Source organism: Pseudorca crassidens, chromosome 14 (genome assembly GCF_039906515.1).
Source record: "Pseudorca crassidens isolate mPseCra1 chromosome 14, mPseCra1.hap1, whole genome shotgun sequence".
Classification (NCBI taxonomy): Eukaryota; Metazoa; Chordata; class Mammalia; order Artiodactyla; family Delphinidae; genus Pseudorca; species Pseudorca crassidens.
This window is the reverse complement of record NC_090309.1, coordinates 14,432,390-14,456,823: the sequence shown is the minus strand read 5'-3', so window position 1 is coordinate 14,456,823 and position 24,434 is coordinate 14,432,390. Positions and strand designations below refer to the sequence as shown.

Sequence of the window (24,434 nt, the reverse complement as noted above, 5' to 3'; positions counted from 1 at the left end):
TATGTAAGCGAGGCAGGAGAAGGAAAATCACACCAGGTTTGGGATACCTGCAGAGTCCAGCAAAACCATCACCTGAACTGCATGGCCCCAAACACGAGCGGCAGCTGGTTCGCTCATGCTGCGGTCCAGTGCCACCCACTCACGAGTGGGTGAAGCCACAGAGAAGTCGCTGATGGACGACTTGTCACCTAGCCAGCTTTTGAGGACTGGTCTTTCCTATTTCAAGAGCATTCTCTGGACTCCTACAGCCCCCAAATCAATCGTAAACTCAAAATTTTAGGGTTGGCAAGCAACAAAGAGACACTTCTTAAGTGGTTCCTAACTCTCTGTAGGTGCAGACCCCCTAAGGGCCCCAGCATCTGATTGGGTCCCGCAACCCAAATCAAATCCACGATGAAACGCCACCTCACACCCATCGGGATGGCCTATATATATGTATGTGTGTGTGTATATATATATATATATATATATAGTATTTCATCATGGATTTTATTATGTATATAAGACATATAAAACAAAACAGGAAATAACAAGTATTGGCAAGGGTGTGGAGAACCCTTGTGCACTGTTGGTAGGAATGTGAAATGGTTCAGTCACTGTGGAAAATAGTATGGCAACTCTCAAAACATTAGAATAGAATTGCTGTGTGATTCAGCAATTCTACTTCTGGGTCTAAACCCAAAATAATTGAAAGCAGGTACTTTAACAGATACTTGTACACCTATGTTCATAGCAGCATCATTCATAAGAGCCAAAAGGTGGAGGCAACCCCAAAGTCCACTGACAGGTAAATGGATAAACAAAATATGGTACATACATACAATGGAGTATTAGCCTTAAAAAGAGGGAAATTCTGACACATGCTACAATGTAGATGAATGTTGTGGCTATTATGTTAAGTAAGCCAATCACAGAAGGACAAATACTCTTATCATGCCACCTATAGCAGGCAGTGGTCAAATTCAGAGACAGAAAGTAGGATGGCGGTTATCAAGGGCTGGTGGGAGGAAGGAATGGGGAGTTATTGAATGGGTACAGTTGTAGTTTTGCGATGGAGGTAACTGTGATCATTACGCAACAATGAAACTACTTAATGTCACTGCACTGCACACTTAAAAATGGTTAAGATGGTAAATTTTATGTTATTTTTTACCAAAGTTAAAACACAAAAACAAAACCCCACAGCCTAGTTCTGGGGTGGGCACACATGAAGGAACCCACATTTTCACCAGAAGTGGTTTATCAGAGTAATGGCCTGTGACAGCCCTGAAAGGACCAGGGAGGCCCAGGGGAACCTACATATGTTGTGGCTCCTGTATTTTGGGGGAAGGGGACAGACTGGGAATGGGACAGGGGGCTTTATCCATTCCTTGGTTTTCTTCTCGATTCAGGTAGAAAATGTCTCAAAGACTCACTGGGGTACCTGTGGGAATGCTGGTAGTGTTTTTGATGAGAACCTAGAGAGGGGAGATTTTTTAAAAATTTAAGTGTTGTTAGAAGCAAGCAAGTAGGTAGGAACTGATACGCGAAGGGACAGGGTGGGGGGAGTGTACATCCAGGAGCAGTGTCTGGTCCAGCACCTTGGGGTTCTGCGAGAACTCGTAGCTTCTGTGAAGTTTGGGAACCCCACCAATCACAATCCATTCCACTTTGATTAAAAAAAAAAAAAAAAAAGATCATTCGGGGGAATTCCTTGGCGGGCCAGTGGTTAGGACTCTGTGCTTTCACCGCTGAAGGTGTGGGTGCAATCCCTGGGTGTGAAACTAAGATCCCATAAGACGCGTGGCACAGTCAAAATAATAAAAAAAATTAAAAAAATAATAAAAATAAAGAAATGAAGTTGGTAAATATTAAAAAAAAAAAAATCATGCAGCTTGACCTATTCTCTTCATCAGATTTGACTTGGACTTACTTGTGGCTCTCTCCAAAAATCAACTTTGCCCTCAGAGAGGAGCCTTTACAATACTGAGAATATTCCAAAGGACATGCCATCTTAAATGGCAAAAGAGGCCACCCCCCACCCCCAGAGATTGCTGAACAAAGAGTGGCACTGAAGGGAGCGTGTAAATCCCATAGGGGAGAAAGGGAGTCCTGGTCGGCCAAGATGTGCAAGCCTGGAACGTCTGCTTACAAACCAGGAGTAGGTCTCCAGGAGAGAAACACGCGTAGAATGGAGCTGCCCAGGACACGCATGGATGGCCGGGCAGGAAGGGCAGGGGGCCACCACCCCCCTCCCAACGCAGGTCAGGGGTCTGATTTCAGCAAGCACGTCGGCCCTGCCCACGTCTGGGGCTCGCTTCTTCACCTCCGCACCCTCAGTTCCCAGGTGGGGCTGAGCCATGACACTCAAGTGCTTACGCCGAGCCCTAGGGCCAGGTAACCACATGCTTATTTGTCCAATGGGCACCTTGTGACCTCCTGAAGACCCTCTCCGACAGTCCAGTAGGAGTGGAAATTATCAGGTTATAAATTGGTCCTTTAACACCCAGAGAGCACATCTTCACCTGCGGTGTGGATTCCATCCTGACCCTTCTTCCTACGCCCCTCAGAAGCTGTCCATAATCCTCTGTACCCAAGCCCTGGTTGAACGCTATTTCTTCTTTTTGTTTTTGTTTTTTTTGGCCGCGCTGTGCAGCATGCAGAATCTTAGTTCCCCAACCAGGGAGCGAACCTGCGCCCCCTGCAGTGGAAGCGCAGAGTCCTAACCACTGGCCCGCCAGGGAAGTCCCAGGTGAACCCTGTTTCTGCCAGGTTTTCTCCAGTGTGGGCACAGGACACACAGGCTGGGTTCTGTCATCACGTACCTTGGAGGGAGCAGCATGGCGACTCTCCCCAGGCGAGGCCTCCCTTCCCAGCCCAGACACACATAGCTACCTCCTTCCCACTGGCTTCTGCTCTCCTGGCCTCAGGGCCAGAAGCTGGCTGTGGAAGGGGGACACCACAGGGCCAGGCAGGGGTCAGAGTGGGAGGCTGCCAGGGCTGAGCTCTCCCTCCACGTCCTCTGCCAAAAAAACAGGAAGAGGAATCTGAGATGTGACTGCGCTGAGTAATTCCAGTCCCAGGCTCTCAAGTCACAGATGTAGAAACCACAAACCAAAGAGCAAAGAACAAAACCAAAAAGCCCGCAGTCTTTTAGACTTTTTCCCTCCCAACAGCTAGTTCCAGTGATGTTTATTACTCAGCCTGAGTTGGAATAACATTAGACAAAAATAGAAACAGCGTCTGGTTTTACAAAGCCTCGGCACAAGTCCTCTGATTTTTCTGTCCATGTCAGGGCCGCCTGCTGCTGGTACCAAAGGTCAAGGGAGCCCGGATGACCCCGGATGGAGCAGAGCCTGCACAGGGACGCAGGCCTCAGTGCTGGCTTGAGAGCAGAGCTAGGGAGACAGCCGGGCAACTTGCTCAAGCGGTACAGCCCGGCTGGGGATCCAGGGTTTTATGTCTGGGGGTGAGCCGCTGGGGCCCCGAAGAGACCAGCCCCGGACTCAGGGCTGATCTGGTTCAGAAGGACACGTAGCCACATGCCAGCAGGGCCAGGGCTCTGCCCCAGGCACGGAAGCTGGGTGGGTAGAGGTCTCCACCATCCTGTGCTTGTTTCAGAGAAAGAACCTTAGCGGGGGCCTCTTTGGGAACTCTGTCCCCAGGGGCTGGTGCGGCCAGAAGGGGCAGGCCACGCAGCAGCAGGGGCCCCGCTCGTCGTGAGCCCGCAGCAAGCCTGCCTGCAGTCACTGGCTGCTCACAGCACTGAGACCTCGCGCCCCTACCCTGGGGGCGGCCAGGGGTTCCACCTCCAAGGCCTCCTGCAGCACAGGGGGAGGTCCGGCCGCCTCGGAGGGGCTCGGGGGACTTGGTGGACCTCGTGTGCATCGTGAGATGGGGAGGGGCAGGGATGAGCAATGTAGCCACTTTCCAGGTGAAGCCAGTCCAGCCCAGAGGCCGGCTGCTTTTTGGACCCCCCGAAGTCACTGCCGGGCTCTGCACCGTCACCATGAACTGCCCGGGACTCCGGTCTCCCGGTCCTCTCCTGTGACGGGCAGGCCAGGCGGCCAGTGCGCAGGGGCTGCTATCTCAGGGGCTGCTTGAGCTCGAAGAGGCCTGTCCCGCCCTTGACGACCTTCCCAACCACGAGGCAGGCTGACGGTGACCTCAGCTCATCGTGGGATCCTGGGAGAGACACCAGAGTGCTCGTTAGTTGGCTGAGGGAGAAGCCGGGGGCGGTGGAAGGCGAGGGGGGGCGGCACTCAGCACTGAGGCTGGGCGGGTGGGGCACCTCCGAGGCCACGAGGGGTGGTGCTGAGGCTCAGGGTCTGACGGGAACGAGGCCGCGCTGCTCCTGCATTTCAAAGAGAGGAAGACCCTCTCCTTCTTCTCCAAAAGGCAGAGGCAGCTCTCCCATCTGCTGCCCGCCCCTGCCAGCTGCTTCCCGCAGTGAGATGCCAAGATCTCCCCTGCGTGCGAGGCGTGTGGAGAGGTGCCCGAGGGACGAGCCCATCTGCCCAGAGCAGACTCAGGAGAGGGGAGGCCAAGGGCACCTGCCCACGACTGACCCATCATGGTGGCCTGCTTCAGAAACTGGAAGCTGGTCTCAAACGTCATCTGCTGCAGCGGGGAGGAGTTCGACCGGATCCCAAAGCGGTTCAGCGGCTTGTAAACACCCTCGAAGCACATGTAGTCAGCGACCAGGGAGAGGTGGCGGGGGTCAACGGCGATGCCTGTCACACGGGCGGCAACCGAAGGGAGGGTTAAGCAGTGATGAGGGGACGATGGCAGCCGCATCACCTGACACGAGGGCGCCCCCCTCCAGCTCCGTCACCTACTCACTCAGCTCCCTAACCCCCGACCTCGGCGGGCAGCCCTCCCTCCCCGGTCACCATTACTACATCTCTCTCCACTTCCATCCAGCAGCACGGAAAGCAGCCTTGCAGGACACAAGACCCTAAATCACTGTTTGCACTTGGGAACTGAAACCCTGAAGGCAGGATGAGGAAGCAGACTCTCCCTCAGAGGCCAGCAGACGAGAAACACGCTAGGAGGCCTCGGGGACAGGACTGACAAGACTGACCCACAAGGGACTCCCTCTCCACGGTGGTTCTGAGGATCCCCGACGGGCTCCATGCTCACCGTGCCCCTATTTCAGTTCCCTGCGGAGCTGGACTGACACCCCAGGACCTCCCGAGCGCCGCCCGCAGCCCCTCTTACCGTACACGGCAAACACATCCTTGATCTCCTTCTCGATCACCCGCAGCGCGGCCTCGATGCCGTAGGTGCTGGCCATGGCATGGATGTCATTGGAATAGAGGCGACGCAAATCCAGGACCTGGGGGAGGAGGGAGAGGTTGGTTTGGAGGGCCTGGCCTTCTGCCCCTTCCTGCGGACACACCCCCCCAGGCCGACCCCCCCGCTTGGCTGGCACTCAAGCACAGCTGATGACAAAGTGGTTGCGAGGTGGCCCAGGACTAGCGAAAGGAAACAGTGTAGGCAGAGCTGCCAACAGCACGCTGGCCAGGCCCCAAGGTCTGTCTCATCATCAGCAGGGCTAGAGGATGACTTGGTACCTGCTTTACAGTCAACAGGAAGAAAGGTGTTTGTCTATTTAATGGAGAGACCTGTTTCCTAGGACAGAGGCTTCCCCTGGTAGGCGAGGCAAGTTCCTCAGCAGAGACCCAAACGCCTCCCCCAGGCATGGGGAGCAGGGCTGGGCCTGCTGCATGGGGGTCAGCCGGGCCCTATCAGGGGCCTGGGGCTCCAGGTCGGCTGCCCCGGGGGGCCCACGGTGGCTCTGCACTGTGGCAGGTCACCCCAGAGGCAACAGCAGAGACCCTGGTGGCCTGCCTGGCCTCGTCTGGACAAATCCCACGAGCACGACGCGGAGCTCGGCCTGTCAGTGGCCGGCTCTCGGGAGGCATGAGCTCTGCCTGCTGCGTCCTCCGGGAAAGCAGCCTGTGAGAGGCTCCGGGGCAGAAGGGGCCTTAGTGGGGCAGGGGGGTGCGGGGCGGCGGGGGGGTGCGTGTGAGGCCGGAGAGCCTCGCCAGCTTGGTGCGCGCGGACCAGGGAAGAGTGAGCTGGTCCCGGCAACTCAGAATTCTGTGGGGAAAACTCGCGCCCACGGGTCGAGAGCACCTCGGAAGGTTCTGGGAGGCTCCGTGAAGCTGGGGGGAAGCAGGAGAGAGCCCAGAGGAAAGGGTGGGGGAGCAGGTGGAACAGGGCGCACAGGCCTCTGCTGGGCGTGGGGGGCGGAGCGGGGCCCCTCTGCACCCAGGACCTCCTTCACCCGGTAAAGTGAGCAGCCCCCAGGCCAGCGACTCAGAAAACTACTTCTTACGAGTCTACTTCGGGAAGGTTTTAATTTCAAGGAGAAGAAACTGTACTCAAAGTGATTTGGGAAACTCTGGGTTCTGTAAAGTTAAGCCGGTTCCGTACTGCAAGCCTTACCAGGCTCATGTGCATCAGGGGTCCCCGGGAGGTGAGCCGGGAGGTGCAGACTCGGTTCGGGGACCCTGGGCTGGGAGCGCGAACAGCCCAGGAGGGAGTGGGGCCACGCACCTCGGCGTACTTGAACAGCTCCGGGAGGTTGATGCCTTCTGTGTTTAAGACGAGCTCCTTCTCGTTCTTACTGTTGGTGGTTTCGTTCAGGAGGCACCTCGTGATGCCCTTGGTTGCGTAGACGATGGCGCCTTGGGCCAGGGACACTACCAGGGAGCTCATGTCAAAGTTGACCTTGATGAGAGGGAGTTTCACCATCACCTGCAAGAGGAGGGAGAGCTGGGGCCGGGGAGAGGGCCGCCCCAGACCCACTGCCCGGGCTCCCCGGGAGACGCCTCCGGAGCCCCACTAGGGAACACCGCGGCCCTGCTGGGGTGAGCGGGTGGCGGGCCGGGCCTGTGAATGCTGGGTGCCTTTGCGGCCACACGGCAGCCACCTCCAGTCCGCTGAGGAGGAAAGAGCAGAGCAACGTTTTCACAGATGTCGGTGAGAACGGTGAAAATCACATCCACTCACACCACCCTTGATATCCTTTCCATCACCACAAAGCACAACACGTGTCCTTTCACGGGTGCAACCCCGGTCAAGGCTCCGTACCCACGCTACCACTTAGGAACCAATGAATCGGATCGAAGGAAAGGACTAGAACGCCAGTCTGCGTGTACAGACGTCCAGGCATCCAAGCCACCGAGTCTCTCAGGCAACACTGCAGTGCTGAAGCTGGGGACCAGAACAAAGGCGGTGCGAGGAGTGAAGTGTCTCTGCCCGTCTCTATGACAACCGATACACGTCAACACACGTGTTGTGCTGAGGCCTGAAGCACAACGTGACAGCACCCGTAGGGTCTGGTGGCTCAGATCCCCGTGCAGAGAGAGGACTGGCCCACGAGGGTGTGAAAATCAAATGTGCGAGGCCATGACCGGGGGTAGCAGGTGCACGGCTGTCACCAGCCTCTTTAAGGGACCCGGGGTGGAGACGAGAGCAGCCGGTGGCCGCCCTGGCACTGACCTGGCACCACAGGCCGTCCTGGGTGTCGTACTGGTAGTCCTCGATGAACGGGTGGCACTCGCGCACGGCCTGCACCCGGCGCTCCACCGCCTCGGCGTCCTGGGGCTCCCGGCTGCGGGTGGGCTTCCACGGCTGCGCCAGTGGGGCAGCGGGGAGCGAGTCCTCCTCGGGGCCTGAGCCCCCCTCCTCCTCCTGCGCCTGGGCCCGGGGAGTGCCTTCCCCGAGGACGGTCCCTTCCTCCTGCAGGTCCTCGCCGTCCTCGCCATCCTCCTCGTCCTCACTCTCGTAGTCGACCTGGCGGGGGGCGGAGCACAGGCCACGTCACTCGGGCCCCACCAGCCGTTTGGACTTGGCCTGCCCAACAGGTGCCCCTGCAGAGGCCTCAGCTGCTGGCTGACCCCGGCCCCGCCTGCTCCGTCGGCCCGGCCGCCGTCCTCCTTGCTTCCCCTGGGGATGCCAGCCCCTCAGCCCCTGGGCCCCCTCCTCTGAGCTGAACCCCGCCCCGCGCCTCTAGCTCTCGCACCCGTGGAGCCGCTCAGCCCTGCCACACCGCCCTCTGTCCTGGCAGCAACCAGGGCAGTGGAGGACCAGTAACGGGCAGGAGAAGGAAGAATTTTCACGGCAAAGACAGGAGGCAGCCCGACTTCCTCCCCCTGCCAAAGGCCTCTGGGTCCTCGAATCTGATTCAGACGCAGGGACGGCCAGCCCCTGCCCACCCGCCACCCCATGAGCACCACCTTCTCAGTCCACTGGTGCGCTGGGCAGCCCGCCTTGCTGCAAGGCTCCTGATGGTTCCAGCATGACGCACAGGCGTGGCCTCATGCACCAGGGGGCGAGCCCTCATCTGTGACAAAGGGGTCCCCTCACCTCCTCCTCTTGTTTCTCCTTGCGTTTGGCGTCCGAGGCATCAGCGTCTCCCTCCTCAGCTTCGGCGTCCACGATGTGCCCCTCCTCTTCCTCGTCGCCTTCCTGCTCTCCCTGGGGTGTGGGGACAAGAAAGAGAAAGATGAGCTCTAATACCCTGGTGAATCCATCTCTCCACCCACCACACTCACCCAGCCACCCACCTGCCCACCCACCCATCCGCTCATCATCGTTCAGCCACCTATCACCTTGCCAACTATCCATCTACCTACCTTCCACCCCCCTACCCACCCCTGGACTCCACGCTTCCTTCTCTGCACCCTACATCTCTACACGCACCACTCGCAAAATCCTGCATTTAAAAAAAAGAAACCAAAGAAAGGAAGTGCCGAGGCTTTTCACGTCATGAAAAGAAGGTGTTATTCCAAGTATTTTTGTTATGGGTGGAGATGAAGGGAAAGAGTTGTCTTGGTATTTTAAAAGCCAAATATTTATACCTTTCTCCTGGCCTTGGTTCCTAGTTCCCTGTAGTCTCCTTCTGGGTGATCTGAGAATTAAGACCAGGCAGCCTTTCAAAGACATCCCATGCCCGTCTGTGCTTGAGCTAGCCAACTGGTAGACCCCGGGGCAGGAGACCTGGCACTCTCTCTCTCTAGGTAGGCCACGCCCTCATTTTAGGGATGAGGAGACAGGCCCAGAGAGAGGAGGTGACATAGCTGAGGTCACCGAGCCGGGAAGGGATGGGACCGGTCTTCGTTGTGGCCCTGTCCAAGCACAGCACAGCCCTACCAACCGCCGGCTCAGACGACACCCAGGGACCTGCCCCACGCCGCTCCTGGGCCTCTTGGCGGATGAGGTACCATCAGTCCTGGACTGTTTTGCCTCCACAGGTTTTTCCCTGGCTCTATCCTTTTTCGTCACTGTAGCCCAACTTCCCGGCTTCAAAATGCCTCTCTGGTCCTTGCCTAGTACTCCGTGGGCCTCAATTCATCTGGCCTAGGTAAGTCAAAGGCAGAGTGAATGGAACCAGAAAAAGAACTTCCAAGACCTCAGTGGGTACCATTACTTTGAGTCTAACCTCAGGAGAAAAAAAACCACCGACAGAGGGGTCCCTGAGAGCAGAGAGATGGAAGACCTGGGGCCCTCACCCAGGGCCCTCACCCAGGGCCAGGCAGACTATGCTGCCCGACGTGGCCCGCCACACTCAAGAAGAAAGTGTTGCTTTCCGGCTCTCTCAGAACAGTGGATAAACGCTAAGGTAGGTGGAGAGATGGGCCGACAGCAGGAAGGGGCTCAAGGGGCGCCGAGCATGGTCGCAGAGCCGTCCTAGGAGAACCGACTCAGTGAGCCGCCATCCGATGTGCTTCCCAGCCCTGGACCCTCCCCCTCCCCAAGGGGCCCTCAGGGGACTCGCTCACCCGACTCCTCTCCGACTCGCCTTCGTTGTCTAGATCCCGCTGGGTAGCTCTCCGCGTGTTTACGCTTCTGAAAGCTGATGCTTTACTATTCTTCTTTCTGATGGATTCCATCAGAATTTTAAAGAATCTGAAACGAGATGAAAGCCACGCAGCCCCGTTCAGGACCAGCACCTCCATTCTCCCCTCACTGTGGGGACAGGACGCTCTAAGGATCTCACACCCGCCTAAGGTGACGTTGGGGACTTCTACAGGAGACGGAGACCCTGCCTCTCCCGTCAGCTCACTCTTCCCCCTCCTGCTGTTTCTGGGTGGTATATGGCGCATCGGAAGGAACACTGCTCCACACCCAACAGGCCTGGACTGAATACGTGCCCTGCCACTCCCAGGGTGCGTGGCCTCGATCACCACACATGGCCTCCTGAGCTTTACCTCTCTCGTCTGGAAAACGCAGGTATTAATAGATACCATGCAGTCTTGCTTTAGGGATTAGAAACAACCCCACATCCGATACCTGTCATGGGGCCTGGCAGGCTGGCTGCTCAGCAAGTGACAGTTCTTGGTGCTGTGTGGTGGCCGTCTAACTAGGGTGGCAGGGCCTGCAGCGGGAGAGGGGAGTCCAGGCCGGGACGAGGGCCGCCCCCAGCCCGCCGCCTACCGCATCTCCAGGAAGTGGCACTGCTCGGGGCTGGCAATTCCTGTCTCCTTGGTGTGGGACCCCCGACAATTTGATGAGAGAACTAAGACGTGGAAGAGCTTATCGGGATCTCCAAGGCGGTGATAACTTACTTTGTGGCAGTAAATCATGTCGACAGGTTAGAATGAAACCAATTTAAAAGGACCAACTTGAGGCAGAGCCCAGAGGACCTTTCCTGGCCCCTGGGTCCTTCCCTCCTGAGTTATCTATTTCTTGCTTCCTCTGGGCCTCACCCTGTCTCCCGCCCCCTGCTCCTTTCTTCATATAACCTCTTGCCCACCTTCTGCATCAGGCCATAGCAGCACATCAAACAGCCTTCTTTTAGTTATATAAAGTATCAGTTCCTCATCTGCCCAGCCAGCCTTCCTGTGTTCTCCGAGCGCCTATGATGGGCCCACCATGTACCAGCCCTGAGGGCAAAGGAAGGATGAAAAGACAGGCACTTAGAGCTTTAACTGGAGAAGCAGGCAGGTCAGATGTTTACTATTTTGTTCATTAAAAACAAAAGACTGGGGCTTCCCTGGTGGCGCAGTGGTTGAGAGTCCGCCTGCCGATGCAGGGGACGCGGGTTCGTGCCCCGGTCCGGGAAGATCCCACATGCCGCGGAGCGGCTGGGCCCGTGAGCCATGGCCACTGGGCCTGCGCGTCCAGAGCTTGTGCTCCGCAACGGGAGAGGCCACAGCAGTGAGAGGCCCGCGTACCGCTAAAAAAACAAAACAAAACAAAACAAAAGACTGCTCCTCTCCCTCCCCACTATTTTTTCCCCAACGTTTTAAAGCTGTACAGGGTTTTGGCTGAGCTTCTACCCTTGGCAGAAAAAAGCCTCCTCACCACCGACCCAAGGAAGAGCCTGGTCACCAGGTGCTGTGGACGGAGACCAGAGGGCCAGACAGGGGAGAAGCCCGGCTTGACTTTAGAAAGATACGGGCCACCCGGGAGGAAGGGGCGGAAGAGACGTTTCCGAAAGGACAGGCTCTGGTTCAAGTCTCTGTTCTGCCAGAGCCTGGAGACAGAGACAGACGAGGGCCTTGACCCCGTCTGTAAGTGTTGGGACCGCCCCTGCCCCACGCCTGAGCCTGCAGCGCAGACTGCAGGGCGCGAAATGACACGGACGGGGTGTGAAGCTGGGCTGCCTCCGCACACAGAAGCTGCTTGTCGCCTCCCTCTGCTGTGAGGCTGCCGCCCTGGCCTGTCCCTTCAGGTGACATCACCCCTCTGAGGCTCCCTTGCCAGCACTTCAATCCTCGCAACTGGCCTCAACCCCAATCCCCCACCTGCTCCCACCCCCTGCACGTGCATCGTCGGGCTTCTGTGCGGGCCATGTGCGCCGCCATCAATTTCCCCAGCCTCCCATCGACCTGCTGGAGCCGCGCCCAGGCCCACGGTGGGGGTCTAAGCACAGATGGAACCCCCCAAGAGACCTTCCCTAACCCCCCCCCCCCCGGTGCAAATCCTCTCTACCCTGCCTGCCTCTTCTGGTGAACAGGACCAGTGCAGAACGTGACAGAAGGTGAGAAAGGAGAATAACCCCCTGAACGGTAAGTGGCAGGCATGTCACCTGTGTGCCAGAAGTTCTCCCGGGGGTACAGAGAGTCTGCCCTTCTGTGATTCTGCCCAGAGCCGGGAAACCGGAGGCCCACAGTGACTGCTCTGTGAAGGTCGTGCTGTTTGTCAGAATGTGGCAACCGAGGGGGAACCGGAGGGGGGCAGCTGCACAGAAACCTCCGTCCCACATAAATAATTACCAGCAGGGAACATGACCCTCGGCTGTTTCCGAAAGTGCCTGCCAACAGCTCCACCACCTGCTGTTTGCAGAGTCAGACCCACAGAAGCTCTCGCCGCAGACTGCCGGCTCTGTGTTACACGGCTGGGGACCGCAGGCCGTGGAACTCACACACCCCTGCCACCTAGCTCGGTACTCCTGCCACCTCACCACCCCGGCCCACCTTCCAGATCATGTACACACGTCCAAAGGGGTGGGCGCCAGGACAGATACTGAGGGGAGCTTCACGGCTTCTACACCTCCATCTAGGGAAGCGCCTCTGTGTCTCTATTTTTTTTTCTCCAATCTGTGTCAAAAGAGTCTCAAGATCCCACAGCTGGGACAGAAGGAGGGAAGAGAGAGAAGAGGAAGGGAGAAAGGAAAAAGAAAATGCTCCCGGCGGGGGGGGGGGGGGGGGCGCTTTTCTGAAGGCACACCCCCATCCCCGTGTGGTCTCCAGGGGGCCTGCATGAGGCTGCTTCACTGCCCAGGCCTGGCAAAGGCAGCCCAACCACAGCCCTTCCACGTGCTGCTCCCTCTGGCCCCCCTGCCCAAGTCACAGGGCAGCTCCACCAGGCGCGACTGCACATGGCTTTGTTCATCACAGCCTTGCAAGCGCACGAGCCAAATACAAAGAAGGAGCTGACTAAGTCTGTCACCACTGGCAAGAAGCCAGGGCTCCTCCTTACCAAGAAGAACTTTTAAAAAAGTGATGAATTTTCAATTCCCCAAGGCAACGTAAAGAGAAAGAACTCTGAGCACAGCCTGGGGCACGCCTCCTGTGACCTACCTGCTTGGCAGGCCCACACCTGAGATGCAGAGAAATGGGGCAGATCGCAGACTCCGCCTGCTCCTGGTAATTCTCAGGAGGCCACGTGATCCGAATTCCGATTTCTCAGGGAAGGGCCGCCTGGCCGGCACAGACAGCGGCACGCCTGGGAGTGGTGTTCCTCCTGGTTAATTAATGAGCCGGCAGCTGGGGCACAGACAGGTCTCCTGCGCCGTGACCCAGCACCCCGAGAGCACTGGGCCTGCCTGATAAGATGAGCCTCCTCCACCCAGGCGAAGAGCGACATAGGTGCTTCCGAGGCCCAGCAAGCTCCCCCGTAAAAAGGGTGGAGTTCACATCCAAGCTCATCTACCACAACACCCGCCATCCTACGTGCCACCTGCTTCGGGGGCCAGGCTGCAGCCAGTCCACATCTTCAGGTGAGGGCAGAACAGGGCCCATGGCAGGACAGTCACTCCCTCCCAGCCACACTGCCCTGGGGCCTAGCCTGTGAGTGGGCATCACTCAGTAAATATTTGTGGGATGACTGAGTGCACAGACGTCCTGCCTCAACTCTGCCATCAGTTCTCTACTTCCAAGCAGCTCCGGAAAACCTGAGGGCTGTTCTAGACTCAAGACAGTGGTTAGTGGTCCGTGGCCAAATCCTGCTGACATATGGGATCTATTTCAGCCTCACCAGGCTTTTTTTTTTTTTTTTAATTAATTAATTTAGTTAGTTAGTTAGTTTTTTGGCTGTGCTGCGTGGCATGTGGGATCTTAGTTCCCTGACCAGGGATCGAACCTGTGTCCCCTGCATTGGAAGCGGAGAGTCTTAACCACTGGACCACCAGGAAGTCCCCTCACCAGGCTTTTAAAAAGATATGAATTAGTTGCCAATGCTTACAAATTAGAGAAGATTTATCTAGAAAAAGTAAAAGCAAGCAAACAGCCAAAGAAAGAAAAAGCAGAGGGGGTTTTCTTCTTATTTTTCTGCATCAGAAGGTCTGGCCACCCTGGCCCACATCCCTGCCCGCTTGAGGCCGGTGACGCGCTCTCCAGCCGGACGGAGGCCCCCAACCTGCCTCACCGGCCTTCTCACCTGCTGGCCCCGCAGCCATCTGAGTCTGCGCACTGCAATCCAGGGTCAGGTGGCCAGTCGGAAGTGCTTCGCTGGCTCTTCCTGGCTCCCCCAGCCCCAGTATGACCCCCATCCTACTCCTGCGCACTCAGCACTGTGGCCCGTGCTTTCCAATGGCCAACAGTGACTTGAACCGGAGAGAAAATGGATGTTCCTTCTCCCCACCAGAAGGGAACCAGAATTGCTCTAAGAAGCTGAAGGTAACCCCAGTTATAGACCTGTGTTCAAGAGCAGCGTGCCGTCAGCACACTGCTCCTTCCTAGCAGAATATAAGTGTATCAGGAACCGCATCATGACAGAAATTAACACCACGTGCTGGTCTGACGTCACAGCAGCACCACTGCGACGGGGCTCTGCTCTCTTTATGGTACATGACCTCCTCCATCTTAAAGCCTACAAAACCCGAGTACCCGAGACTCATGGGCCAGAGAGAAAAACAGGGGGCAGAGATGGGAATGCGGTTAATGCAGTCGTACCCACAAGCCACATGAGGCTGCAGGACCTGTTCCTTTTCTAAACACCTCCTTTGAAGGAAACATTTGCGCAAAAGCACCCGGTCTCTGGGAGTCCTGTGGCCAGAAGCCCTCAAGGTCCATGACAAAGTCAAGCAATAAATACGGCCTGAGTCCTGACCTTGTTTCCATGAAATGCAGGATGTCCCCGGGTCTCAGGCACTTTTCCTGCTGGTAGTACGCGTGTGGCAGGAACTGAAACCGCAGCTCGTACACCCGGAACTTGTTCTGTTTCTCCCCCATAGAGAAGGACTCCTGGACATCAATTTTCTCCAACACCTAGAACCAGATTGACAGACAGAAACCAATTTGCCCAAAGCCTGGGACTGAGTATTACAAGTGGGTTATGGGAAAACTGAGAGTTTGCAGGGACAGGGGCTGGGACCACAGGCCAAAATCCCAGAGAAACTCCAACAAGCTCTGCTGGTGTAGATCCCTCGGTGGGTGGGGAGAGAGACCCCCCCACACCCTGTAGGCACACCTCCAGAGAACGGCCTGAGGCTGGAGGGGGCAGGCTCCAGCGGGGCTGGTGAGCTGACCCAGAAGATGTCCTGATTCTTAAGGCACGAAGAATGCTGCAGACCAGTGATTACCTTTAAAGCTTCCTGATCCATCCCTGCTTAGCACCTGGCAGAGAAAGCCTCCCTCTCACTGGGTGGAGTCTAAGCCAGCGTCTGAACAGCTGGCAAAGGCTGTTCTGCCCGGATGGGAGAAGAGTTGGGAGGACGGATGGGAGGATGCAGGAAAACGCCTGCAGCCAGCCTGCAGCCCTGGGTCCCAGGGAGACAATTACCTCCCCGAGGCACACCCTGGTGAGCTGCTTCTTCAGGCTTTTCACTTTCTTCAGCGCTTTCTTGGTGTTGAACACAGGCACGCGCATCATGGGCGTCTTGATGTTGGCGCTGGCCACCATGAGAATCTCCCTCAACCTGTCACAGAACAAGGGCACATCTGGCCGTAAGAGGTACCCCGATTCTTTACTTTTGCGAGGCCTTTCTCATAAAGATGTCACAGTTCTTTGAGGATCTGCGAGAGACCACAGGATCTCGTGGGGGAGATATGCTGATCAGGGAGTCCCAGCTCTGGCCCCGCGTGTGACAGCAAGGGACTCTTCTGTCAGCTTCCTCCGCTGGAGCACGAGCTCCTCAAGGACAGGGCTGTGTCTTCTTCCTGTTTCCTATCACCTGTGCCTCGCAATACAGCGTGGGTGCTTACTGAACGAATAAGAGATGCAGGGAAGGGAAGCAGCGTCTGCAGCGCTCCCACTGGGCACAGGGACCACGGCTAGACCTCGGCCATGGCTCAGTCAGCCTGCACGGCCCGACTGCATGGTGCACCCCGCCCTCCTCCCTCCCACAGGAAGCTGGGGAGCCTGTGTCACTCTGCTAAAAAGTAGCCGGGCCAGGCAGGCGAGCCTGATCTCTTTTCTTTCCTCTCACCCAGCGACCACCAGCCTGCCAGGTGTGTACTTTTACCTGAAGGGCCAGGGCCCCTTTGGGTCATGTTCTAGGTGAGTGGCGCCCCCGAAGTTGGGCAACCAGACGGCCTGACCCCGGGAGTATGTAGTTTCACAAGCATCTCAGGTAACTTGGATACAGGAGTTGGTGGAGAGATAAATGGAGATGCTAAGAGGCCTGGGCATGGATCCAACCACAGAAGCCCATTGGGCTCTGGAAATTCCAACCCTGACCCCTGCTTTGATGACACCCTCTCTCTCTCTCTCTCTCTAATGAAATGACTTCCTCCCCAGGAGTGGGCTAGGACAGACCCAGCCCCTGCACCCTCGCAGTCCCCCACCTGGGAATGCCCAGGGTGACATTCATCTCGCCTCTGCCGGCAAAGTGGAAGGTGTTCAGGGTCATCTGCGTGGAGGGCTCCCCGATGCTCTGTGCGGCCAACAGGCCCACGGCCTCTCCCGGGTCACACAGCGAGCGCTGCCACTTCAGCTGCAGAAGAGTCCTCAACCTGGAGGTGGGGCAGGGGACAGCAGGAGTCAGGGGCACAGACACTACCTGCCTGTCAGGAGCTGTCAATGCCACCCACAAGCAGGGCACATGGACCTGTTACCTCTCCCTCTTTCTGGGCTTGTTTTTTCCTAAGCAAATGGTCCTTCTAAGCCTTAAATTCCGGCCAGTGACCCTGAAATGTCCTAAATGACACAGCACAGAGCCCAGCTGGGTAGCTGAAGCTCTAGATGTCCAGGCTCGGACTGTTCACGTTCACCCTGAGAACGTCCCGGAACTAGTGAGCTCACTATTCACGTGTCCCTTCGTTAATTCTTTTTTTGCCCAGTAGTTGTGACGGCTTGGAGAGGGCTTAAACCTCCCTCTGTACAAACTAGGAAGAGGTTCACTGAGCAATTATGGGGATATGGGGGGGAGGCGGGAAGGGGGTGCTTACTTTCTTAATTAGTGCAAATGGCTACAGGCCACATCGGAAGTGTGCGCGCTCCACAACTTTATAATTCACTAACCCTTCTTCCTACGGATGCCGGCCCTTTTAGAACAGCCAAGGAACACTGTATTACCCCGGAACGTAGGACAAGGAAGCGGCTCAACAAACAGCGACTAAATGGGACATTACGTCTGAACACAGAGGAAGGTAACAGAACTACGTTTCTACGCAAGTTCTTTTCAAAAGTCAGACTTTCTGCTGACCTGATGTGTCTTCTCTCCCTGCTACTTCAAACCAGTGAAGGGTTGGCAGCTTCTGACCAGATTCCCTGATTCTCACATAACCGTGCCCACCACACCACACTCAAGAGAGGGGCCACCTGTGCAGGGCTCTGTCCCCAAAGAGCGCTCTTCTCCGTCGTGGCCCAGATGGGGGATGCACTACTGCCTACCTGCTCTCATCCGTCCCACAGGCCTCAGGGCCTGCAAGGCGCCCTCTGTTTCACTTCCCTCCTTCTTGCTGGGGCCTTGAACCCAGGAGGCTGCCAGAGTGGGCGGGGAAGGGCCTGAGAAGCAGATTCTCCCTGTGTGTGTGCTGTGCAATAAATCAATGTCATTACCGGTCCAGAGAGAGCTCCGATTTCTCGTAACTCCTCTCTGCTTGAGCTGCCCACTCGCGACTGTAGTCATCCACCTTCTTTTCAAATGTTTCCGACACTGACGCAAAGTAGATGTCTGGGCGCCAGACAGACAGACTGGGATCAGGACAAGGAGACGCCTTCTTCTGGTATTTCCTCCGGCTTTGCTCATCTAACTCAGCCCACATCCTCAACATCTGAAAGGAAGGATGGGCCTCAGCTATGCTGGAGGACACCAGGAATAGGCTTCTCTTCCTGGGACGCCCAGTAAGATAAGGCGTATCAGAGGCACTGGCTTCAAATGAGAACAGGGGAAAGAGACAGAAACCTGACGGCAATGAGAAGGCCATCTTGACATCTGAAACGCGGAGAAACCGAATCCATCCCAGGGCGCACTGCTTTACCACGACTCTACAAGCGATTCGTCCTGGCCCTTCAAGCACAGGCAGGGTGACCACGTTAAGTTACTGTCCAAACTGAGTGTCTTGTAGCGTAAAACGGGGCACTATTAATAATAATACTGGGATGAGAGGCAAAGCCAGGGCTGTCTCAGGTCAACAAGGACACAGTCACCACAAGCCAGGTGACTGTGCTGGATCCCTGTCTGTCCCCCACCCAGGCTTTCCCACGCTCGGTGCCCCAAAGCGCTCCCCTGCCTCCTGGCTCCCAGCTGTGCTTGGCTGACGGGAGGTCCCAGAAGCAGAAGGGCATGTGGGAGGAGAGCGAGGCTGGGCATTCATCCCCCGCCCTCTCTAATGGATCTCGGAGCCCAGAACTCTACTGAGGGCTCCTGTCAGGTGGCCTCTGCCCACGGCCACCCTCTCCACTCCTGGTGACTGTTCCTGCCTGTGGGGGGCGGGTGGGAACCCAACTTACCAGCCCTAGTTTCCTGGAACCCTGTCCACACCTCTGTAAAGATTCCCTTCCTTAAATCCCTATTTGAGTGCCATGTTTCCTGACCAGCACTGAATGAAGCCAGATTTCATGACTGTACCTTCCACCGGGAAAACAACTCCTTCCCTCATCCCCTCAACCCCTGACTGATCGCCCACCCCCGCCCCCCACCGAACCCCAGCATTACCTGGTGAGTCTCGGGGCTGCGGCCATTCTGGTTTGCGCCCTTGAGGTTCAAGGCTTTCACAGCTGCTTGAATTTTCTGGGAATAATTCAAGAACGCGCCTTTTCTCAGCAGGGTGTTGGAATGCTTGCTTTGCCATTTTTTGATGGCTTTGAAGTGGCGGAGAGCTTTCTGGGGATCTGCTCTGGATAAAACTTCATGGAGGTGCTTCGATTTCATTATCACCTAAACAAACAGACCACACAGACAAAACCAAAGAGATGAGGGCGTAACACAAGGGCCACGTCACACAACTTCACAGGACGGAGGTGGCCCGTGTGGAGCCCTCACGATGCCCCTGGGGGGGTCTGAGCACCCACTGCTAACCAGGGCCCTCACTCTGTGCCAGTCAGACTTGGGAGCTGGCGGTCTCAGGAGCTGAGGTCACGGGGGAGAGACCGTGACACTCAGAGTCCCTCCAGAACATGGCGCCAGGATGGGAAGGAGCCAACCCCGGAGTACAACCTTCAATTCGACCACCTGCTTCATGACCTTGGACAGGCCATGTCAGTTTCAGTTTCCCAAACTGTAAAACAGGGTGACTGCTGGGCCAACGGTGACGATCGCTCTCGGGGCGGTAAGGTGTGGTAGGAAAACCGCGGGCTTGTGTGTCAGAGGGCCTGGGTGCAGACACAAGCCCTGCCACTCACCAGCTCGTCCCTGAAACCCTGCCACTCAGCTACCTTGGCTGTAAAATGGGCAGAGGGCCACCTGCGTCCCCAGGCTGCAGGGAGGAGGAAGGGAGACAGCAGCCATGGTGCGCTCTAGTTTAGGGCCCGGCACAAGGCAAATGCCCCACACGGTGCAGTTTTTCTAGACGTGTGCGTGCCTCTCTGCCATCTCACGGGATGAAGCACACAGAGGGAGGGGCTCTGACAAGGTCAGGCGTTCCAAGGCATCGCCTGGTGCTTTTGAACTCTTCCCACCCTAGTTTTCAGCGGCCACTCTGAGTGGCAAAGCTCAGGGCGGGAGGCCCACCGCACGGCCCCCGCCCCACGACCCACAGGCGCGGGGGACCGGCACACTACCTCACAGTTGCTGGCGAGGAAGGGGAACTGCTTGGGCTGCAGGAACTGTGTCTTGGGGATGTCCAGGCCGTCCTCCCCATACAGGAACTGCACCACGCTGCCGTCGCTGTCGCGGACTGTCAGGTCGTACTGGACGACCAGCCCCTCCAGGTGCTTGATGATGCACCTGTACAGGGACCACTGGCTCAGCGCCCACCGGGCCACCTCCCAGGGCAGCCTCTGATGGAGCGGATGGAGGGCAGAAAAGGGGACTGCTGTCCTGCAGCCAGGCAAGCCCCCAGGACAGGCTGGCTCCCGTGCCCCAGGCTCTGAGCTACAGCACCTCGCGGCCAGGGGCTGCAGCCACGTGTCCTGAGGAGGTTGGCTGCCCCGCTCGACCCCGACTCCCAGCTCCAGCCCCAGCTGCTGGGACCACTGCCTGCTCCATCGCTCCCTGACATGGCAGGGCTCCCCAGGGACCAGTGTCCTTAGACCCAGGAGGCAGGCAAAGCAGCGGGGCTGTCGCCCCATCCAATGCTTCTCTCACGCCATTAGTCCAGAGACTGTCAGGGACAAAGGGGACCTTAGGAACTAAATGCTGACGTGACAGCCCTAACCCGGTGCCTTTTTTCCTCAGTGCTCCCAGCGGTCAGCTGCCGCCCTCAACCTGCCCCCCTCTGCTGCCCTGGTGCTGGCCTTAGCTTACTTCTCTGGCCACCCTGCCTTGGTTTCTCCTCCTGCCACCTTCAGAGGGGGTCTCCTAGGAGCCACTGTTCCCCTGAGCTCCAAGGACAGAGCTCGGCACTATCTTCTCGGCACCCAGCCCGGGGCCTGGCGAGGTTGGAGCTGAGCATCCTTGTCCCCTTTGCTGCAGATGCTGAGGTACCAGGCACCTCGCAGGGCTGCAGCTCTCGGCAGCAGCCACAGCCCTGGAGGCTGCATCTCCAGGCCTCTCCCGAGCTTCAGGCCCCCTCCCTGGAACAATCCCCTTGCTTATCCTGCTGCTGCCCCCTCACGCCAGCCACAACTTTCTCTCTCCCCTCTGCAGCGTCTTGCTTTCTGTCCACCGTGCCACTGTGCTGCCACTCAGGCCTGACGCCTCCTGCCTCTTGTTCATTTCAGCCGGTTGCCCCACGTCTTCGCCGCGTCGGATTCTCCCTTTCCATCGCCACCCACAAGAGGCAGCCTTCCAACCTACGGCCCCTCCTGTCTGAAGGAAGGCACTCGCCCTTCCTGCCGTGACCCTCCACCGGCAGAGGGGTCCTGCGGACCGCTGTGCCCTTTGCCCCAGTGGCTGCCGCTCTTCATGCCAGCCCGGATCCCCAACACCCTCCTCTTCCCTGCTCTGCATTCAGATGGCCCCCGACACAGATCGCCCACCCCCAGACTCAGGCGATCACTCGATTCCTAGCTTTTTCTACACTCCACAGGTATCCCTGAATGATTTAAGAGGATGGAGGTGGGGCGTAACCCCTGCTCACAGGTGGATCTGGCCCTGTAATCCACGCCGGATGCAGGAACTCAGGGCGCACCAGCCCAGACCTGCTTGTTTAACCTCCTCTCTGGGAGGAAAGGGAACACGGAGCTTCTCTGGCTGGCCTGTTTGGGCAGGTGGGAGGTTGAAGCTTAAAACTGAGACCAGCCTGGCTCCGAGTGCCGGACCCAAGGGGCCTGGAATCCTCTCTGCCCCAACCGCAGAGCCCTCCCGGGGGGCAGGACCAGTGCATCACCACCCAGGACCTTCCTCCCAGGGAAAGGCGCACACGCTGACGCACGGGCCCTTCCTATAAACCTCTGAGCTCACACTTTACCGATCCTCTAGGAGGGGAAGGATATCGGCTATTTTCTGTCTTGGGCCACCCGTGGACATTTTTTTCTAGAAGTTTTTTCATCCAAAGGGATCTTAAGTGAATTGTCAATGAAAATGTGAAAAAAATGACAGAGGTGAATGGACCTGAGACGCTGATGCCACCTAAAGGTGGCAGAGCAGGTGCTCTTTACCTTTGGAGGTAGCCGGAGCGGCTGGTCTTCACAGCCGTGTCCACCAGACCCTCTCGCCCGGCCATGCAGTGGAAGAAGAACTCCTGTGGGAGAAGTGGGGACCCAGGTCCCAGGGGTGGCAGTGAGGACGGTGTGCTTCCTAAGGGTGGCTCAAGCCAGTGCCCCTGGCAGCTCTGACGTCTCCCACGGCCCCAGGGACTCCTGCCCTCCCCTGGGGTTGCCTCTGTCTCATTCTGCCCGAGCACAGAGGGACAAATGTTCCAGCTCCCGTTCCCAGGAGTCCGTCCTCAGTGCCATGTCCCACACCCCACACGCATCCCATTTTCCAAACAGAAACGGCACTGGTGCCTCATCATGTAGGGTTTTCCAAAATTCCACAACGAGACATGGGTTTATAACAGTAATCAGCAAACACGTACATACATACACACACACACGTGCCGATAAAAGATAACATGACTCGAGCTAAAACTCTATGAAATGACCCCATCCCCCACTCTGATGCTGCCTTTACCACTCCTCTGTTTCATTCCATGAAGTCAATCGTTTCATGATGCACGAAGGGGTCGCAACCAGAGTACAGAACTCTCTGGTCTGCGTCAGCTTTCCACCACCCTTCGCCAGGGGCCACGGATGGCCACTGGAGAGTCCGTGTGGGACTGAGGGAGGAGCCCTGGGAGCAGCTGGTGGCCCTGACACAAAGGGTCGGTCCCGTTCACAACCTGGACTTAGCTGTCTGACAAGAGGCGTCCTTGCAGAGACGCGCTAGACCAGGGAACAGAAGGTACTCACAGTCGAAAAGCCATTTCTGCCAAGTGTGAGGAGAAAACCTTTCTCTTAAGGGAGAGTTTTGTTGCTGACTGAGGAAAAACTAGACATTTGCTACCGCTGGTCAATTTTCCCAAGGTCAAGGAGGAGCCAGGGAGGTTCTCTTAGGGAAGCTTTGTGAAATTAGTCTCTGTGATGCTCCTTTTGGCCACAGAGAGCACCCTGGTGAGGGGCCTCGCCGTCCCCAGCTGCCCTCAGATGCAGGGAAGAACCGGTGGAGAAAGGGCGCAGAGCAGGAAGAGGCAGAGCTGGGATTGGTCTTATTCATCTTCCCATTCATCAGCAATCCCTCCCGAGCACCCACAATGCGCTAGGCACCGTGCTGGGCTCTGGCATTATGATGGTGAACACGACATGGCTGCGTTCTCTTGGTCCTTGCAGGCCCCAGGGTCTAGTGGGTAAGCAGGGATAGCCTAGCACTTATTACTTGGCTGTCTTTGCTTAAAGCTGCTGGTGAAAGTCACAGGCCTCTTACTGTTGAGCTTAAGAGATGAGGAGAACAGCCCAAAGGAAAACCCAAACTACATACAGGAGGCTTGATGCCGGTGAGGAATCTGCCAGTGACGAAGCCGCCAGCCCTGGGGGTGAACTCATACGGCTCGAAGCAGGGCAGTGACTTGCCAGATGCCATCAGCGGGGGTCTCCGGCCTTCCAGTTCAATCTGGCCCAGCAGGCACGAGATCTGGGAGAAAGGAAACCCAAAGGCAGCTGAAGACCCACATGCTCGTTAAATGATGCTCCGTCCCAGCAGGGGATGGGGGAGGCCTGCTCTTCCAGAAACACTGCATGGGATCCAAGCTCCTGAAGGCCAGCCTAGATTGCTAAACGAGCCCAGAAAGCTGACCTTCCAGGAAGATAACTATGTCTTCCTTTCCATGACGGCAATTTTCGCATTTGGACTCAGTTGAAACGGACGGTGTTTGTAAAGGCAGCCATGTTTCCGAAGCATCGCGTGTTATACTTGGACAGGACCCCCAGGTCCTAACGGGGAAACTGAGACTAGCAGAAAAAGTAGTTTAACTGTGATCTTTAACATTCTCAGGTCAAAAGAGAATAAAACTGCCTATTAATGTTCTTGGGGGGAGAAGAGCAGCAGGTCTGGATTTTATTTAGTCGCAAGGGCTTCCCGATGGCCTCCAGCCTTTTAAGCCCATTCCTGTTGCTCTCTACTCACCAGATAATGAGATGGTCCTTGAGACCCTCTCAAGGTCATCAAGATATTTTTTAAAAGTTGCTAAAATTTGTGAAAATGCTGTGATAGCACTGCAGTAATTGGTCCCCCATAACGAGCCAAAAATTAAAGGTTAAGAAACCTCTAGGACAATGCCTATAATGTAACACTGAATGAAAAGCGCAGATCGTGCAACATTTCAGGATCTCAGCTAAGATTATAAATACACACACACCGTGTTTATATATAATGTGACTATGTATAATAATACAGTGTGTAAGTTTACAACATGGATCTGTTTGGTACACGTCAGTATCTGGATACTTGTGTCGGTATCTGTCTATAACACTTAACAGTGGTTAGCGCCTGCACTGATTTCGACATACTTTTGTATTTTTCAGTACTTGCCACATTTCGAATGGAATGTGGATCCTTTCAAAAATAGAAACAAATCTGAAAAGTGCCTCCTGCAACTACCCCACCCTTCTGCAAACCAGCCAGCACCCGCCTCGGCTCACACCTGCATGGTATTCACAGTTGAACCTTTGGCTCCAGACTGCACCATCATCTGCAAGTTGTTCTCTGGGAACTGTCTGTGCAGGCCGAAAGGCATGCATGCCTGCAGATGGAA

General features: G+C 56.6%; 1 protein-coding gene across 2 annotated transcripts in view; it reads right to left on the bottom strand.

Annotated features, from left to right (window-relative positions):
- Positions 1 to 3,128: 3,128 nt before the first annotated feature.
- The window catches only part of POLR1A (RNA polymerase I subunit A), a 76,674-nt gene continuing 55,368 nt past the window's right edge, over positions 3,129 to 24,434 (bottom strand). The window contains exons 19-34 of one of the 2 annotated variants that reach the window (XM_067704485.1): positions 24,324 to 24,422; positions 23,162 to 23,314; positions 21,805 to 21,887; positions 19,825 to 19,990; positions 18,761 to 18,982; positions 17,662 to 17,876; positions 16,446 to 16,613; positions 15,442 to 15,577; positions 14,770 to 14,927; positions 9,774 to 9,900; positions 8,359 to 8,469; positions 7,492 to 7,785; positions 6,544 to 6,744; positions 5,200 to 5,317; positions 4,548 to 4,712; positions 3,129 to 4,164 (exon numbers count right to left, since the gene is read on the bottom strand). In XM_067704485.1, the coding sequence (XP_067560586.1) occupies positions 4,064 to 4,164; positions 4,548 to 4,712; positions 5,200 to 5,317; positions 6,544 to 6,744; positions 7,492 to 7,785; positions 8,359 to 8,469; positions 9,774 to 9,900; positions 14,770 to 14,927; positions 15,442 to 15,577; positions 16,446 to 16,613; positions 17,662 to 17,876; positions 18,761 to 18,982; positions 19,825 to 19,990; positions 21,805 to 21,887; positions 23,162 to 23,314; positions 24,324 to 24,422 (2,517 nt within the window). In that variant the 3' untranslated portion in view covers positions 3,129 to 4,063. The remainder of the gene's footprint in view (positions 4,165 to 4,547; positions 4,713 to 5,199; positions 5,318 to 6,543; positions 6,745 to 7,491; positions 7,786 to 8,358; positions 8,470 to 9,773; positions 9,901 to 14,769; positions 14,928 to 15,441; positions 15,578 to 16,445; positions 16,614 to 17,661; positions 17,877 to 18,760; positions 18,983 to 19,824; positions 19,991 to 21,804; positions 21,888 to 23,161; positions 23,315 to 24,323; positions 24,423 to 24,434) is intronic. The other variant, XM_067704486.1, reaches the window with a different exon arrangement.